This window comes from Oncorhynchus clarkii, chromosome 10 (assembly GCF_045791955.1).
Source record: "Oncorhynchus clarkii lewisi isolate Uvic-CL-2024 chromosome 10, UVic_Ocla_1.0, whole genome shotgun sequence".
NCBI classification, from domain to species: domain Eukaryota; kingdom Metazoa; phylum Chordata; class Actinopteri; order Salmoniformes; family Salmonidae; genus Oncorhynchus; species Oncorhynchus clarkii.
The window spans coordinates 59536965-59555949 of record NC_092156.1 but is presented as its reverse complement, the minus strand read 5'-3'; the positions used below and the strand labels follow the sequence as shown (position 1 = coordinate 59555949).

Below are 18985 nucleotides of genomic sequence, written 5' to 3'. Positions count from 1 at the left end.
AGACTTTGACAGACAATAATGACAACATAAATAATTCACAACATTGTTCTTCTTTAAACAGCTGTACTTACCCTAGTGTCTGCAGTTCACAGTTTGGATCCGCCAGGCCATCAGAAAGCAGTGTAACTCCTGAGTCCTGCAGGTTGTTGTCTCTCAGCTCCAGTTGTTTCAGTTGTGAGTTGGGTGCACTCAGGACTGAGGCCAGATATGAACAGCAACCCTCTGTCAGACCACACTGACTTAGGCTGCAGCATGGGTTCACAAGAGTATGTTGAGGATGGATTCATGATAATTACAGATAAACACACACACCACACACACACACACACACACACACACACACACACACACACACACACACACACACACACACACACACACACACACACACACACACACACACACACACACACGTTGCATTCGGAATGTATTCAGACCCCTTCCCTTTATCCACATTTTGTTACAATAACAGCCTTATTCTACAATGGATTAAATAAAAACTTTCCTCAATCTACACACAATACCCCATAATGACAATGCAAAAACAGTTTTTTTTAATAGAAATGTTTGCAAATGTATCAAAAACATTTATTTCCATAAGTATTCAGACCCTTTGCTATGAGAATTGAAATTCAGCTCAGGTGCATCCTGTTTCCATTGATCATCCTTGTGTTGTTTCTATGATTGGAGTCCACCTGTGGTAAATTCAATTAATTGGACATGATTTGGAAAGGCACATACCTGTCTATATAAGGTCCCACAGTTGACAGTGCATATCAGAACAAAAACCAAGCCACAAGGTCGAAGGAATTGTCCGTAGAGCTCTGAGACAGTATTGTGTCAAGGCACAGATCTGGGGAAGGGTACCAAAACATTTTTGCAGCATTGAAGGTCCCCAAGAACACAATGGCCTCCATTATTCTAAAATATAAGAAGTTTGGAACCACTGAGCAATCGGGGGAGAAGGGCCTTGGTCAGGGAAGTGACCAAGAACCCGATGGTCACTCTGACAGAGCGCCAGAGTTCCTCTGTGGAGATGGCAAAACCTTCCAGAAGGACAACCATCTCTCAGCACTTCAGGTCTTTATGGTAGAGTGACCAGACAGAAGCCACTCCTCAGTAAAAGGCACATGACAGTCTGCTTGGAGTTTGCCAAAAGGTACCTAAAGGATTCTCAGACCATGAGAAACAAAATGCTCTGGTCTGATGAAACCAAGATTGAACTCTTTGGCCTGAATGCCAAGCGTCACGTCTGGAGGAAACCTGGCACCACCCTAAGGTGAAGCATGGAGGCAGCATCATGCTGTGGGGATGTTTAACAGAGCAAAGTACAGAGAGATCCTTGATGAAAGCCTGCTCCAGAGCGCTCAGGACCTCAGACTGGGGCAAAGGTTCACCTTCCAACAGAACAATGAACCTAAGCACACAGCCAAGACAACGCAGGAGTGGCTTCCGGACAAGTCTCTGAATGTCTTTGAGTGGCCCAGCCAGAGCCCAATCTAACATCTCTGGAGAGACCTGAAAATAGCTGTGCAGTGACACTCCACATCCAACCTGACAGAGCCTGAGAGGACCTGCAGAGAAGAATGGGAGAAACTCCCCAAATACAGGTGTGCCAAGCTTGTAGTGTCATACCAAAGTCTCGAGGCTGTAATCGCTGCCAAAGGTTCCTCAACAAAGTACTGAATAAAGGGTCTGAATATTTAGTTTTTTTATTTGTAATACATTTGCAAAAATTTCTAAAATCCTGTTTTTGCTTTGTCATTATGGGGTGTTGTGTGTAGATTGATGAGGGGGAAAAATCTATTTAATCGATTTTAGAATAAGGCTGTAACATAATAAAATGTGGATAAAGGGAAAGGGTCTGAATACATTCTGACTGCACTGTGTGTGTGTGTGTGTGTGTGTGTGTGTGTATATGTGTGTATGTATATGTGTGTGTATATATATATATATATATATATATACATACAGTGCCTTGCGAAAGTATTCGGCCCCCTTGAACTTTGCGACCTTTTGCCACATTTCAGGTTTCAAACATAAACATAAGAACTGTATTTTTTTGTGAAGAATCAACAACAAGTGGGACACAATCATGAAGTGGAACGACATTTATTGGATATTTCAAACTTTTTTAACAAATCAAAAACTGAAAAATTGGGCGTGCAAAATTATTCAGCCCCCTTAAGTTAATACTTTGTAGCGCCACCTTTTGCTGCGATTACAGCTGTAAGTCGCTTGGGGTATGTCTCTATCAGTTTTGCACATCGAGAGACTGACATTTTTTCCCATTCCTCCTTGCAAAACAGCTCGAGCTCAGTGAGGTTGGATGGAGAGCATTTGTGAACAGCAGTTTTCAGTTCTTTCCACAGATTCTCGATTGGATTCAGGTCTGGACTTTGACTTGGCCATTCTAACACCTGGATATGTTTATTTTTGAACCATTCCATTGTAGATTTTGCTTTATGTTTTGGATCATTGTCTTGTTGGAAGACAAATCTCCGTCCCAGTCTCAGGTCTTTTGCAGACTCCATCAGGTTTTCTTCCAGAATGGTCCTGTATTTGGCTCCATCCATCTTCCCATCAATTTTAACCATCTTCCCTGTCCCTGCTGAAGAAAAGCAGGCCCAAACCATGATGCTGCCACCACCATGTTTGACAGTGGGGATGGTGTGTTCAGGGTGATGAGCTGTGTTGCTTTTACGCCAAACATAACGTTTTGCATTGTTGCCAAAAGGTTCAATTTTGGTTTCATCTGACCAGAGCACCTTCTTCCACATGTTTGGTGTGTCTCCCAGGTGGCTTGTGGCAAATTTTAAACGACACATTTTATGGATATCTTTAAGAAATGGCTTTCTTCTTGCCACTCTTCCATAAAGGCCAGATTTGTGCAATATACGACTGATTGTTGTCCTATGGACAGAGTCTCCCACCTCAGCTGTAGATCTCTGCAGTTCATCCAGAGTGATCATGGGCCTCTTGGCTGCATCTCTGATCAGTCTTCTCCTTGTATGAGCTGAAAGTTTAGAGGGACGGCCAGGTCTTGGTAGATTTGCAGTGGTCTGATACTCCTTCCATTTCAATATTATCGCTTGCAGAGTGCTCCTTGGGATGTTTAAAGCTTGGGAAATCTTTTTGTATCCAAATCCGGCTTTAAACTTCTTCACAACAGTATCTCGGACCTGCCTGGTGTGTTCCTTGTTCTTCGTGATGCTCTCTGCGCTTTTAACGGACCTCTGAGACTATCACAGTGCAGGTGCATTTATACAGAGACTTGATTACACACAGGTGGATTGTATTTATCATCATTAGTCATTTAGGTCAACATTGGATCATTCAGAGATCCTCACTGAACTTCTGGAGAGAGTTTGCTGCACTGAAAGTAAAGGGGCTGAATAATTTTGCACGCCCAATTTTTCAGTTTTTGATTTGTTAAAAAAGTTTGAAATATCCAATAAATGTCGTTCCACTTCATGATTGTGTCCCACTTGTTGTTGATTCTTCACAAAAAAATACAGTTTTATATCTTTATGTTTGAAGCCTGAAATGTGGCAAAAGGTCGCAAAGTTCAAGGGGGCTGAATACTTTCGCAAGGCACTGTATATATATATATATATATATATATATACTAAAGAAAGAGCAAAAGAAACACGCTTGGACTGCATGATATGGGCAGAAAATGTAATTGCGATTTGATTTGCGATATAGAATACATTGTTACACTTCTGCAAATTTTTTTCAATCACAGAAATGTATATTAAGTAGCAGTTTTTTAAAGCAGCATCGTTCTTGTTTGGAGCAATCGGTTGACTGCATTTGAATTAACAGAACAGCATGCAAACTTATATCTAAAAGTGGGGAGGAGTCTTTATGTGTGTGGGAAGCAGCTGCAAGAGGCGAGAGGGAGAGAGACGACAAACAGAGTAAACTATAAAAATGGACGTTACATGCAGCTGTTTCAAAATATTGCGATATGGATATTGCACATGTCAATATTGCAATTTTGATGTGAATTAGATTAATTGCGCAGCCCTAACTAGTGTTGTCATGATACCAGAATTCTGGCTTCGATTACCGATACCAGGTCTAGTATCACCACACTCGATACCATCACGATTCCATGGCAAAAAAAGAAGGCACATTAGCCAAAGTCACAGAATGGCACTTGATCCAGACAGATAAACTCTGTTCAATCGTTGGGCATCTTTTGAGTCCAATATCATTACATTTGAAAATGTTTACATCAACATTTTTCAGAGACAGCCCTGCGTGCATTAACGAATCGATCATCCAATCAATTTGACTTTGGTAAAAAACAATCTAATTACGTAACAACAAAATGGTGATAATTTATTTGAATGGTAAACCTCTATTGATAAACTGGGTAAATCAAGATGTAGCCTAGACCTATTCACAATGCAGGTGAATGCATATTCAATAGGAGTGTGTGCAATAGGAGTTGAGCTTGCTTTGGCTGATAGCATGGGGCTACAGATGACAAACAATCTGTTTCCGTTCCATTTGGGACGAGGCAAAACGTGCCCTATTCTCTCTCTCACACACACACACACACACACACACACACACACACACACACACACACACACACACACACACACACACACACACACACACACACACACACACACACACACACACACACACACACACACACACACACACACACACACACACACACACACACACACACACACAGTCCGCTGAGGCAATAGATCATATTTGGGAGAGAAGTGAGATGAAGTAAATTAATAAACTTTTGGTGGCAATCACCTTTGAAATCAGCATATTTAGCTTTATCGATTATCAAAAACAAAGTACTAAGGTAGTGAATTGATCTTATCGTCCGTCAGCTGTAAGCGAGCAAGGAAAGTTAGCCTACAAAAGCTGGAATCTACCAGTATCTCCTTGCATTGTAAAGTGTTCTAGTCTGTACTGTGTATGGACATTGTTTTGCAAACAGTAGTTAAAAGATGGGACCAAGTCACAATTTGCAAGTCCTAAGCAAGTCTCAAGTCTTAACCCTCGAGTCTCGAGTCAAGTCCCATGTAATAATGGTAAAGTCCTAAGTTCCACAGCTCAGGTCGAGTCAAGTCCCCAATTTTGGGTTTCGAGTCCTCAAGTCAATGGTTAAGTGTTTTATGCCAATTTCTTTCAAATTGCAATGCATCAGTGGGTTTTTAGACCCACATGTTTTACAAACTGGAACCAGTTTTTCCCACTACCACATAGTCCTTGAAACCGAATGCAACCATTTTTCCCCACTACCACATAGTCCTTGAAACCGAATGCAACCATTTTTTCCCTCTACCACATAGTCCTTGAAACCGAATGCAACCAGTTTTTTCCACTACCACGTAGTCCTTGAAACCGAATGCAACCATTTTTTCCCTCTACCACATAGTCCTTGAAACCGAATGCAACCATTTTTCCCACTACCACATAGTCCTTGAAACCGAATGCAACCATTTTTTCCCTCTACCACATAGTCCTTGAAACCAAATGCAACCATTTTTTCCCACTACCAAAGTCCTTGAAACCGAATGCAACCATTTTTTCCCACTACCACATAGTCCTTGAAACCGAATGCAACCATTTTTTTCCCCACTACCACATAGTCCTTGAAACCGAATGCAACAGTTCATCAGTTGTAAAAACTTTTTTTTTTCTCTATGGGCAATGATGGGAGTGGGACCAGAGATTTTCTAATCAGGTCACATGGTTTAAAAAAAATAATCTGCAAAAACCTCTGGCCCTAGGGACGATGTCAAACTGTAGCAACCTTGTACTTGTTCATATGAATTATATTTTAAAACTAGGCTAACAGGGGTTTCCTTCACACAGACACGGAGACAACCATTGCAGTTGGACAATAGAACTAAGAGGGCCGAGCCTTTGCATATGTAATTAAAAAGTAACTCACACAGTCTATGTGATCAGTATTGTGTTTGATTAATTTCAGTTAACAATTTTGGATTGAAAAAGTCAAGGAGGCCTAGCCAGCCCAAGTTTGAATATAGACTAAACCAAATTTGATCTCGTTCACATTTTCTCCTAACACAGATAAATGGGCTATAAACAGGCTATAAACATAACATTCCCACTTTGTTTACCCCGGCCAGAGCGCAAGAAGGGACAGGGAGCTGTAGCCTGCAGCTGAAGAAAATCACATTCCCATATTGCTCAGGTGTAGGCTGCTGCAACATTTCTGTGAAGAGTTCTTTCTTGTGTCTGTGATGTGTTATCAAGTTTGCTAAATGAATACCGGAGGACAGTGGAGAGGGGCACACGCTTTGCGCTTTGCTAGAAGACTTGCTTTGTGTCCAGCCTGCAGGACCTGTGATTTCAGTGAATCTGATTGGTCAAGGCACAGAACAGAACGCACAGAACCTGCAGCACTCCGATATGAAGGTCAAACAGGCCTACATTGTCATTCAGATGAAGTCCAAGTTAAGTCACGCATAATAGATGCTCAAGTCGAAGTCCAGTGGCAAATGTTTCCTCTTTTTACCAAGTCAAGTCTCAAGTTGCAAAATTTGTGACTCGAGTAGCATTTGAGTCCACATCTCTGGTGAAGAATAGTTTCAATGCCGTGTTGCATTATTCAAGTGTGTTTTCTGAGCAGCATGAATGGGGAGCTAACATGATGCAGCCCAGTGCTGGCTAAGTGGGGAGCTAACATGATACAGCCCAGTGCTGGCTAAGTGGGGAGCTAACATGATGCAGTCCAGTGAAGGTTAAGTGGGTAGCTAACATGATGCAGCCCAGTGCTGGCTAAGTGGGGAGCTAACATGATGCAGCCCAGTGCTGGCTAAGTGGGGAGCTAACATGATGCAGCCCAGTGCTGGCTAAGTGGGGAGCTAACGTGATGCAGCCCAGTGCTGGCTAAGTGGGGAGCTAACATGATGCAGCCCAGTGCTGGCTAAGTGGGGAGCTAACATGATGCAGCCCAGTGCAGGTTAAGTGGGTAGCTAACATGATGCAGCACAGTGCAGGCTAAGTGGGGAGCTAACTTGATGCAGCCCAGTGCAGGCTAAGTGGGTAGCTAACATGATGCAGCCCAGTGCTGGCTAAGTGGGGAGCTAACATGATGCAGCCCAGTGCTGGCTAAGTGGGGAGCTAACATGATGCAGCCCAGTGCTGGCTAAGTGGGGAGCTAACGTGATGCAGCCCAGTGCTGGCTAAGTGGGGAGCTAACATGATGCAGCCCAGTGCTGGCTAAGTGGGGAGCTAACATGATGCAGCCCAGTGCAGGTTAAGTGGGTAGCTAACATGATGCAGCACAGTGCAGGCTAAGTGGGGAGCTAACTTGATGCAGCCCAGTGCAGGCTAAGTGGGGAGCTAACATGATGCAACCCAGTGCTGGCTAAGTGGGGAGCTAACATGATACAGCACAGTGCAGGCTAAGTGGGGAGCCAACTTGATGCAGCACAGTGCAGGCTAAGTGGGGAGCTAACATGATGCAGCCCAGTGCTGGCTAAGTGGGGAGATAACATGATGCAGCCCAGTGCTGGCTAAGTGGGGAGCTAACATGATACAGCCCAGTGCTGGCTAAGTGGGGAGCTAACATGATGCAGCCCAGTGCAGGTTAAGTGGGTAGCTAACATGATGCAGCCCAGTGCTGGCTAAGTGGGGAGCTAACATGATGCAGTCCAGTGAAGGTTAAGTGGGTAGCTAACATGATGCAGGTTAAGTGGGGAGCTAACATGATGCAGCCCAGTGCTGGCTAAGTGGGGAGCTAACATAATGCAGCCCAGTGCTGGCTAAGTGCGGAGCTAACATGATGCAGCCCAGTGCTGGCTAAGTGGGGAGCTAACATGATGCAGCACAGTGCAGGCTAAGTGGGGAGCTAACTTGATGCAGCCCAATGCAGGCTAAGTGGGGAGCTAACATGATACAGCACAGTGCAGGCTAAGTGGGGAGCTAACTTGATGCAGCCCAGTGCTGGCTAAGTGGGGAGCCAACTTGATGCAGCACAGTGAAGGCTAAGTGGGGAGCTAACATGATGCAGCCCAGTGCTGGCTAAGTGGGGAGATAACATGATGCAGCCCAGTGCAGGTTAAGTGGGTAGCTAACATGATGCAGCCCAGTGCTGGCTAAGTGGGGAGCTAACATGATGCAGTCCAGTGAAGGTTAAGTGGGTAGCTAACATGATGCAGGTTAAGTGGGGAGCTAACATGATGCAGCCCAGTGCTGGCTAAGTGGGGAGCTAACATGATGCAGCCCAGTGCTGGCTAAGTGCGGAGCTAACATGATGCAGCCCAGTGCTGGCTAAGTGGGGAGCTAACATGATGCAGCCCAGTGCTGGCTAAGTGGGGAGATAACATGATGCAGCCCAGTGCAGGTTAAGTGGGTAGCTAACATGATGCAGCCCAGTGCTGGCTAAGTGGGGAGCTAACATGATGCAGTCCAGTGCTGGCTAAGTGGGGAGCTAACATGATGCAGCCCAGTGCTGGCTAAGTGGGGAGCTAACATGATGCAGCCCAGTGCTGGCTAAGTGCGGAGCTAACATGATGCAGCCCAGTGCTGGCTAAGTGGGGAGCTAACATGATGCAGCACAGTGCAGGCTAAGTGGGGAGCTAACTTGATACAGCACAGTGCAGGTTAAGTGGGTAGCTAACATGATGCAGCCCAGTGCTGGCTAAGTGGGGAGCTAACATGATGCAGCCCAGTGCAGGTTAAGTGGGTAGCTAACATGATGCAGCACAGTGCAGGCTAAGTGGGGAGCTAACTTGATGCAGCCCAGTGCAGGCTAAGTGGGGAGCTAACATGATGCAACCCAGTGCTGGCTAAGTGGGGAGCTAACATGATACAGCACAGTGCAGGCTAAGTGGGGAGCCAACTTGATGCAGCACAGTGCAGGCTAAGTGGGGAGCTAACATGATGCAGCCCAGTGCTGGCTAAGTGGGGAGATAACATGATGCAGCCCAGTGCTGGCTAAGTGGGGAGCTAACATGATGCAGTCCAGTGAAGGTTAAGTGGGTAGCTAACATGATGCAGGTTAAGTGGGGAGCTAACATGATGCAGCCCAGTGCTGGCTAAGTGGGGAGCTAACATAATGCAGCCCAGTGCTGGCTAAGTGCGGAGCTAACATGATGCAGCCCAGTGCTGGCTAAGTGGGGAGCTAACATGATGCAGCACAGTGCAGGCTAAGTGGGGAGCTAACTTGATGCAGCCCAATGCAGGCTAAGTGGGGAGCTAACATGATACAGCACAGTGCAGGCTAAGTGGGGAGCTAACTTGATGCAGCCCAGTGCTGGCTAAGTGGGGAGCGAACTTGATGCAGCACAGTGAAGGCTAAGTGGGGAGCTAACATGATGCAGCCCAGTGCTGGCTAAGTGGGGAGATAACATGATGCAGCCCAGTGCAGGTTAAGTGGGTAGCTAACATGATGCAGCCCAGTGCTGGCTAAGTGGGGAGCTAACATGATGCAGTCCAGTGAAGGTTAAGTGGGTAGCTAACATGATGCAGGTTAAGTGGGGAGCTAACATGATGCAGCCCAGTGCTGGCTAAGTGGGGAGCTAACATGATGCAGCCCAGTGCTGGCTAAGTGCGGAGCTAACATGATGCAGCCCAGTGCTGGCTAAGTGGGGAGCTAACATGATGCAGCACAGTGCAGGCTAAGTGGGGAGCTAACTTGATACAGCACAGTGCAGGTTAAGTGGGTAGCTAACATGATGCAGCCCAGTGCTGGCTAAGTGGGGAGCTAACATGATGCAGTCCAGTGAAGGTTAAGTGGGTAGCTAACATGATGCAGGTTAAGTGGCGAGCTAACATGATGCAGCCCAGTGCTGGCTAAGTGGGGAGCTAACATGATGCAGCCCAGTGCTGGCTAAGTGGGGAGATAACATGATGCAGCCCAGTGCTGGCTAAGTGGGGAGCTAACATGATACAGCCCAGTGCTGGCTAAGTGGGGAGCTAACATGATGCAGCCCAGTGCTGGCTAAGTGGGGAGCTAACATGATGCAGCCCAGTGCTGGCTAAGTGGGGAGCTAACATGATGCAGCCCAGTGCAGTTTAAGTGGGGAGATAACATGATGCAGCCCAGTGCTGGCTAAGTGGGGAGCTAACATGATACAGCCCAGTGCTGGCTAAGTGGGGAGCTAACATGATGCAGCCCAGTGCTGGCTAAGTGGGGAGCTAACATGATGCAGCCCAGTGCTGGCTAAGTGGGGAGCTAACATGATGCAGCCCAGTGCAGTTTAAGTGGGTAGCTAACATGATGCAGCCCAGTGCTGGCTAAGTGGGGAGCTAACATAATGCAGTCCAGTGAAGGTTAAGTGGGTAGCTAACATGATGCAGGTTAAGTGGGGAGCTAACATGATGCAGCCCAGTGCTGGCTAAGTGGGGAGCTAACATGATGCAGCCCAGTGCAGGCTAAGTGGGGAGCTAACTTGATGCAGCCCAGTGCAGGCTAAGTGGGGAGCTAACATGATGCAACCCAGTGCTGGCTAAGTGGGGAGCTAACATGTTACAGCACAGTGCAGGCTAAGTGGGGAGCTAACTTGATGCAGCCCAGTGCTGGCTAAGTGGGGAGCCAACTTGATGCAGCACAGTGCAGGCTAAGTGGGGAGCTAACATGATGCAGCCCAGTGCTGGCTAAGTGGGGAGATAACATGATGCAGCCCAGTGCTGGCTAAGTGGGGAGCTAACATGATACAGCCCAGTGCTGGCTAAGTGGGGAGCTAACATGATGCAGCCCAGTGCTGGCTAAGTGGGGAGCTAACATGATGCAGCCCAGTGCTGGCTAAGTGGGGAGCTAACATGATGCAGGTTAAGTGGGGAGCTAACATGATGCAGCCCAGTGCTGGCTAAGTGGGGAGCTAACATGATGCAGCACAGTGCAGGCTAAGTGGGGAGCTAACATGATGCAGCACAGTGCAGGCTAAGTGGGGAGCTAACATGATGCAGCCCAGTGCAGGCTAAGTGGGGAGCTAACTTGATGCAGCCCAGTGCAGGCTAAGTGGGGAGCTAACATGATGCAACCCAGTGCTGGCTAAGTGGGGAGCTAACATGATACAGCACAGTGCAGGCTAAGTGGGGAGCTAACTTGATGCAGCCCAGTGCTGGCTAAGTGGGGAGCCAACTTGATGCAGCACAGTGCAGGCTAAGTGGGGAGCTAACATGATGCAGCCCAGTGCTGGCTAAGTGGGGAGATAACATGATGCAGCCCAGTGCTGGCTAAGTGGGGAGCTAACATGATACAGCCCAGTGCTGGCTAAGTGGGGAGCTAACATGATGCAGCCCAGTGCTGGCTAAGTGGGGAGCTAACATGATGCAGCCCAGTGCTGGCTAAGTGGGGAGCTAACATGATGCAGGTTAAGTGGGGAGCTAACATGATGCAGCCCAGTGCTGGCTAAGTGGGGAGCTAACATGATGCAGCCCAGTGCTGGCTAAGTGGGGAGCTAACATGATGCAGCACAGTGCAGGCTAAGTGGGGAGCTAACATGATGCAGCCCAGTGCTGGCTAAGTGGGGAGATAACATGATGCAGCCCAGTGCTGGCTAAGTGGGGAGCTAACATGATACAGCCCAGTGCTGGCTAAGTGGGGAGCTAACATGATGCAGCCCAGTGCTGGCTAAGTGGGGAGCTAACATGATGCAGCCCAGTGCAGGTTAAGTGGGTAGCTAACATGATGCAGCCCAGTGCTGGCTAAGTGGGGAGCTAACATGATGCAGTCCAGTGAAGGTTAAGTGGGTAGCTAACATGATGCAGGTTAAGTGGGGAGCTAACATGATGCAGCCCAGTGCTGGCTAAGTGGGGAGCTAACATGATGCAGCCCAGTGCTGGCTAAGTGCGGAGCTAACATGATGCAGCCCAGTGCAGGCTAAGTGGGGAGCTAACATGATGCAGCCCAGTGCTGGCAAAGTGGGGAGCTAACATGATGCAGCCCAGTGCAGGTTAAGTGGGTAGCTAACATGATGCAGCCCAGTGCTGGCTAAGTGGGGAGCTAACATGATGCAGTCCAGTGAAGGTTAAGTGGGTAGCTAACATGATGCAGGTTAAGTGGGGAGCTAACATGATGCAGCCCAGTGCTGGCTAAGTGGGGCGCTAACATGATGCAGCCCAGTGCTGGCTAAGTGCGGAGCTAACATGATGCAGCCCAGTGCTGGCTAAGTGGGGAGCTAACATGATGCAGCCCAGTGCTGGCAAAGTGGGGAGCTAACATGATGCAGCCCAGTGCAGGTTAAGTGGGTAGCTAACATGATGCAGCCCAGTGCAGGCTAAGTGGGGAGCTAACATGATGCAGCCCAGTGCTGGCTAAGTGGGGAGCTAACATGATGCAGTCCAGTGAAGGTTAAGTGGGTAGCTAACATGATGCAGGTTAAGTGGGGAGCTAACATGATGCAGCCCAGTGCTGGCTAAGTGGGGAGCTAACATGATGCAGCACAGTGCAGGCTAAGTGGGGAGCTAACATGATGCAGCCCAGTGCTGGCTAAGTGGGGAGATAACATGATGCAGCCCAGTGCTGGCTAAGTGGGGAGCTAACATGATACAGCCCAGTGCTGGCTAAGTGCGGAGCTAACATGATGGAGCCCAGTGCTGGCTAAGTGGGGAGCTAACATGATGCAGCCCAGTGCTGGCTAAGTGGGGAGCTAACATGATGCAGTCCAGTGAAGGTTAAGTGGGTATTTAACATGATGCAGGTTAAGTGGGGAGCTAACATGATGCAGCCCAGTGCTGGCTAAGTGGGGAGCTAACATGATGCAGTCCAGTGAAGGTTAAGTGGGTAGCTAACATGATGCAGGTTAAGTGGCGAGCTAACATGATGCAGCCCAGTGCTGGCTAAGTGGGGAGCTAACATGATGCAGCCCAGTGCTGGCTAAGTGGGGAGATAACATGATGCAGCCCAGTGCTGGCTAAGTGGGGAGCTAACATGATACAGCCCAGTGCTGGCTAAGTGGGGAGCTAACATGATGCAGCCCAGTGCTGGCTAAGTGGGGAGCGAACTTGATGCAGCACAGTGAAGGCTAAGTGGGGAGCTAACATGATGCAGCCCAGTGCTGGCTAAGTGGGGAGATAACATGATGCAGCCCAGTGCAGGTTAAGTGGGTAGCTAACATGATGCAGCCCAGTGCTGGCTAAGTGGGGAGCTAACATGATGCAGTCCAGTGAAGGTTAAGTGGGTAGCTAACATGATGCAGGTTAAGTGGGGAGCTAACATGATGCAGCCCAGTGCTGGCTAAGTGGGGAGCTAACATGATGCAGCCCAGTGCTGGCTAAGTGCGGAGCTAACATGATGCAGCCCAGTGCTGGCTAAGTGGGGAGCTAACATGATGCAGCACAGTGCAGGCTAAGTGGGGAGCTAACTTGATACAGCACAGTGCAGGTTAAGTGGGTAGCTAACATGATGCAGCCCAGTGCTGGCTAAGTGGGGAGCTAACATGATGCAGTCCAGTGAAGGTTAAGTGGGTAGCTAACATGATGCAGGTTAAGTGGCGAGCTAACATGATGCAGCCCAGTGCTGGCTAAGTGGGGAGCTAACATGATGCAGCCCAGTGCTGGCTAAGTGGGGAGATAACATGATGCAGCCCAGTGCTGGCTAAGTGGGGAGCTAACATGATACAGCCCAGTGCTGGCTAAGTGGGGAGCTAACATGATGCAGCCCAGTGCTGGCTAAGTGGGGAGCTAACATGATGCAGCCCAGTGCTGGCTAAGTGGGGAGCTAACATGATGCAGCCCAGTGCAGTTTAAGTGGGGAGATAACATGATGCAGCCCAGTGCTGGCTAAGTGGGGAGCTAACATGATACAGCCCAGTGCTGGCTAAGTGGGGAGCTAACATGATGCAGCCCAGTGCTGGCTAAGTGGGGAGCTAACATGATGCAGCCCAGTGCTGGCTAAGTGGGGAGCTAACATGATGCAGCCCAGTGCAGTTTAAGTGGGTAGCTAACATGATGCAGCCCAGTGCTGGCTAAGTGGGGAGCTAACATAATGCAGTCCAGTGAAGGTTAAGTGGGTAGCTAACATGATGCAGGTTAAGTGGGGAGCTAACATGATGCAGCCCAGTGCTGGCTAAGTGGGGAGCTAACATGATGCAGCCCAGTGCAGGCTAAGTGGGGAGCTAACTTGATGCAGCCCAGTGCAGGCTAAGTGGGGAGCTAACATGATGCAACCCAGTGCTGGCTAAGTGGGGAGCTAACATGATACAGCACAGTGCAGGCTAAGTGGGGAGCTAACTTGATGCAGCCCAGTGCTGGCTAAGTGGGGAGCCAACTTGATGCAGCACAGTGCAGGCTAAGTGGGGAGCTAACATGATGCAGCCCAGTGCTGGCTAAGTGGGGAGATAACATGATGCAGCCCAGTGCTGGCTAAGTGGGGAGCTAACATGATACAGCCCAGTGCTGGCTAAGTGGGGAGCTAACATGATGCAGCCCAGTGCTGGCTAAGTGGGGAGCTAACATGATGCAGCCCAGTGCTGGCTAAGTGGGGAGCTAACATGATGCAGGTTAAGTGGGGAGCTAACATGATGCAGCCCAGTGCTGGCTAAGTGGGGAGCTAACATGATGCAGCACAGTGCAGGCTAAGTGGGGAGCTAACATGATGCAGCACAGTGCAGGCTAAGTGGGGAGCTAACATGATGCAGCCCAGTGCAGGCTAAGTGGGGAGCTAACTTGATGCAGCCCAGTGCAGGCTAAGTGGGGAGCTAACATGATGCAACCCAGTGCTGGCTAAGTGGGGAGCTAACATGATACAGCACAGTGCAGGCTAAGTGGGGAGCTAACTTGATGCAGCCCAGTGCTGGCTAAGTGGGGAGCCAACTTGATGCAGCACAGTGCAGGCTAAGTGGGGAGCTAACATGATGCAGCCCAGTGCTGGCTAAGTGGGGAGATAACATGATGCAGCCCAGTGCTGGCTAAGTGGGGAGCTAACATGATACAGCCCAGTGCTGGCTAAGTGGGGAGCTAACATGATGCAGCCCAGTGCTGGCTAAGTGGGGAGCTAACATGATGCAGCCCAGTGCTGGCTAAGTGGGGAGCTAACATGATGCAGGTTAAGTGGGGAGCTAACATGATGCAGCCCAGTGCTGGCTAAGTGGGGAGCTAACATGATGCAGCCCAGTGCTGGCTAAGTGGGGAGCTAACATGATGCAGCACAGTGCAGGCTAAGTGGGGAGCTAACATGATGCAGCCCAGTGCTGGCTAAGTGGGGAGATAACATGATGCAGCCCAGTGCTGGCTAAGTGGGGAGCTAACATGATACAGCCCAGTGCTGGCTAAGTGGGGAGCTAACATGATGCAGCCCAGTGCTGGCTAAGTGGGGAGCTAACATGATGCAGCCCAGTGCAGGTTAAGTGGGTAGCTAACATGATGCAGCCCAGTGCTGGCTAAGTGGGGAGCTAACATGATGCAGTCCAGTGAAGGTTAAGTGGGTAGCTAACATGATGCAGGTTAAGTGGGGAGCTAACATGATGCAGCCCAGTGCTGGCTAAGTGGGGAGCTAACATGATGCAGCCCAGTGCTGGCTAAGTGCGGAGCTAACATGATGCAGCCCAGTGCAGGCTAAGTGGGGAGCTAACATGATGCAGCCCAGTGCTGGCAAAGTGGGGAGCTAACATGATGCAGCCCAGTGCAGGTTAAGTGGGTAGCTAACATGATGCAGCCCAGTGCTGGCTAAGTGGGGAGCTAACATGATGCAGTCCAGTGAAGGTTAAGTGGGTAGCTAACATGATGCAGGTTAAGTGGGGAGCTAACATGATGCAGCCCAGTGCTGGCTAAGTGGGGCGCTAACATGATGCAGCCCAGTGCTGGCTAAGTGGGGCGCTAACATGATGCAGCCCAGTGCTGGCAAAGTGGGGAGCTAACATGATGCAGCCCAGTGCAGGTTAAGTGGGTAGCTAACATGATGCAGCCCAGTGCAGGCTAAGTGGGGAGCTAACATGATGCAGCCCAGTGCTGGCTAAGTGGGGAGCTAACATGATGCAGTCCAGTGAAGGTTAAGTGGGTAGCTAACATGATGCAGGTTAAGTGGGGAGCTAACATGATGCAGCCCAGTGCTGGCTAAGTGGGGAGCTAACATGATGCAGCACAGTGCAGGCTAAGTGGGGAGCTAACATGATGCAGCCCAGTGCTGGCTAAGTGGGGAGATAACATGATGCAGCCCAGTGCTGGCTAAGTGGGGAGCTAACATGATACAGCCCAGTGCTGGCTAAGTGCGGAGCTAACATGATGGAGCCCAGTGCTGGCTAAGTGGGGAGCTAACATGATGCAGCCCAGTGCTGGCTAAGTGGGGAGCTAACATGATGCAGTCCAGTGAAGGTTAAGTGGGTATTTAACATGATGCAGGTTAAGTGGGGAGCTAACATGATGCAGCCCAGTGCTGGCTAAGTGGGGAGCTAACATGATGCAGTCCAGTGAAGGTTAAGTGGGTAGCTAACATGATGCAGGTTAAGTGGCGAGCTAACATGATGCAGCCCAGTGCTGGCTAAGTGGGGAGCTAACATGATGCAGCCCAGTGCTGGCTAAGTGGGGAGATAACATGATGCAGCCCAGTGCTGGCTAAGTGGGGAGCTAACATGATACAGCCCAGTGCTGGCTAAGTGGGGAGCTAACATGATGCAGCCCAGTGCTGGCTAAGTGGGGAGCTAACATGATGCAGCCCAGTGCTGGCTAAGTGGGGAGCTAACATGATGCAGCCCAGTGCAGTTTAAGTGGGTAGCTAACATGATGCAGCCCAGTGCTGGCTAAGTGGGGAGCTAACATGATGCAGCCCAGTGCTGGCTAAGTGCGGAGCTAACATGATGCAGCCCAGTGCAGGCTAAGTGGGGAGCTAACATGATGCAGCACAGTGCAGGCTAAGTGGGGAGCTAACTTGATGCAGCCCAGTGCAGGCTAAGTGGGGAGATAACATGATGCAGCCCAGTGCTGGCTAAGTGGGGAGCTAACATGATACAGCCCAGCGCTGGCTAAGTGGGGAGCTAACATGATGCAGCCCAGTGCTGGCTAAGTGGGGAGCTAACATGATGCAGCCCAGTGCAGGTTAAGTGGGTAGCTAACATGATGCAGCCCAGTGCTGGCTAAGTGGGGAGCTAACATGATGCAGTCCAGTGAAGGTTAAGTGGGTAGCTAACATGATGCAGGTTAAGTGGGGAGCTAACATGATGCAGCCCAGTGCTGGCTAAGTGGGGAGCTAACATAATGCAGCCCAGTGCTGGCTAAGTGCGGAGCTAACATGATGCAGCCCAGTGCTGGCTAAGTGGGGAGCTAACATGATGCTGCACAGTGCAGGCTAAGTGGGGAGCTAACTTGATGCAGCCCAGTGCAGGCTAAGTGGGGAGCTAACATGATGCAACCCAGTGCTGGCTAAGTGGGGAGCTAACATGATACAGCACAGTGCAGGCTAAGTGGGGAGCCAACTTGATGCAGCACAGTGCAGGCTAAGTGGGGAGCTAACATGATGCAGCCCAGTGCTGGCTAAGTGGGGAGATAACATGATGCAGCCCAGTGCAGGTTAAGTGGGTAGCTAACATGATGCAGCACAGTGCTGGCTAAGTGGGGAGCTAACATGATGCAGTCCAGTGAAGGTTAAGTGGGTAGCTAACATGATGCAGGTTAAGTGGGGAGCTAACATGATGCAGCCCAGTGCTGGCCAAGTGGGGAGCTAACATGATGCAGCCCAGTGCTGGCTAAGTGCGGAGCTAACATGATGCAGCCCAGTGCTGGCTAAGTGGGGAGCTAACATGATGCAGCACAGTGCAGGCTAAGTGGGGAGCTAACTTGATGCAGCCCAGTGCAGGCTAAGTGTGGAGCTAACATGATGCAACCCAGTGCTGGCTAAGTGGGGAGCTAACATGATACAGCACAGTGCAGGCTAAGTGGGGAGCTAACATGATGCAGCACAGTGCAGGCTAAGTGGGGAGCTAACTTGATGCAGCCCAGTGCAGGCTAAGTGGGGAGCTAACATGATGCAACCCAGTGCTGGCTAAGTGGGGAGCTAACATGATACAGCACAGTGCAGGCTAAGTGGGGAGCTAACTTGATGCAGCCCAGTGCTGGCTAAGTGGGGAGCCAACTTGATGCAGCACAGTGCAGGCTAAGTGGGGAGCTAACATGATGCAGCCCAGTGCTGGCTAAGTGGGGAGATAACATGATGCAGCCCAGTGCTGGCTAAGTGGGGAGCTAACATGATACAGCCCAGTGCTGGCTAAGTGGGGAGCTAACATGATGCAGCCCAGTGCTGGCTAAGTGGGGAGCTAACATGATGCAGCCCAGTGCTGGCTAAGTGGGGAGCTAACATGATGCAGCCCAGTGCAGGTTAAGTGGGTAGCTAACATGATGCAGCCCAGTGCTGGCTAAGTGGGGAGCTAACATGATGCAGTCCAGTGAAGGTTAAGTGGGTAGCTAACATGATGCAGGTTAAGTGGGGAGCTAACATGATGCAGCCCAGTGCTGGCTAAGTGGGGAGCTAACATGATGCAGCACAGTGCAGGCTAAGTGGGGAGCTAACATGATGCAGCCCAGTGCTGGCTAAGTGGGGAGCTAACATGATGCAGCACAGTGCAGGCTAAGTGGGGAGCTAACATGATGCAGCCCAGTGCTGGCTAAGTGGGGAGATAACATGATGCAGCCCAGTGCTGGCTAAGTGGGGAGCTAACATGATACAGCCCAGTGCTGGCTAAGTGGGGAGCTAACATGATGCAGCCCAGTGCTGGCTAAGTGGGGAGCTAACATGATGCAGCCCAGTGCAGGTTAAGTGGGTAGCTAACATGATGCAGCCCAGTGCTGGCTAAGTGGGGAGCTAACATGATGCAGTCCAGTGAAGGTTAAGTGGGTAGCTAACATGATGCAGGTTAAGTGGGGAGCTAACTTGATGCAGCCCAGTGCTGGCTAAGTGGGGAGCCAACTTGATGCAGCACAGTGCAGGCTAAGTGGGGAGCTAACATGATACAGCACAGTGCAGGCTAAGTGGGGAGCTAACTTGATGCAGCCCAGTGCTGGCTAAGTGGGGAGCCAACTTGATGCAGCACAG

At 49.7% G+C, this 18985-nt stretch overlaps 1 protein-coding gene across 3 annotated transcripts in view; it reads right to left on the bottom strand.

Moving 5' to 3' along the window:
• The window catches only part of LOC139418853 (NACHT, LRR and PYD domains-containing protein 3-like), a 47680-nt gene that overhangs the window by 4285 nt on the left and 24410 nt on the right, over window positions 1-18985 (bottom strand). For all 3 annotated transcript variants that reach the window (XM_071168607.1, XM_071168606.1, XM_071168608.1), the window contains exon 10: window positions 72-245. In XM_071168607.1, coding sequence (XP_071024708.1) covers window positions 72-245 — 174 coding nt within the window. The remainder of the gene's footprint in view (window positions 1-71; window positions 246-18985) is intronic.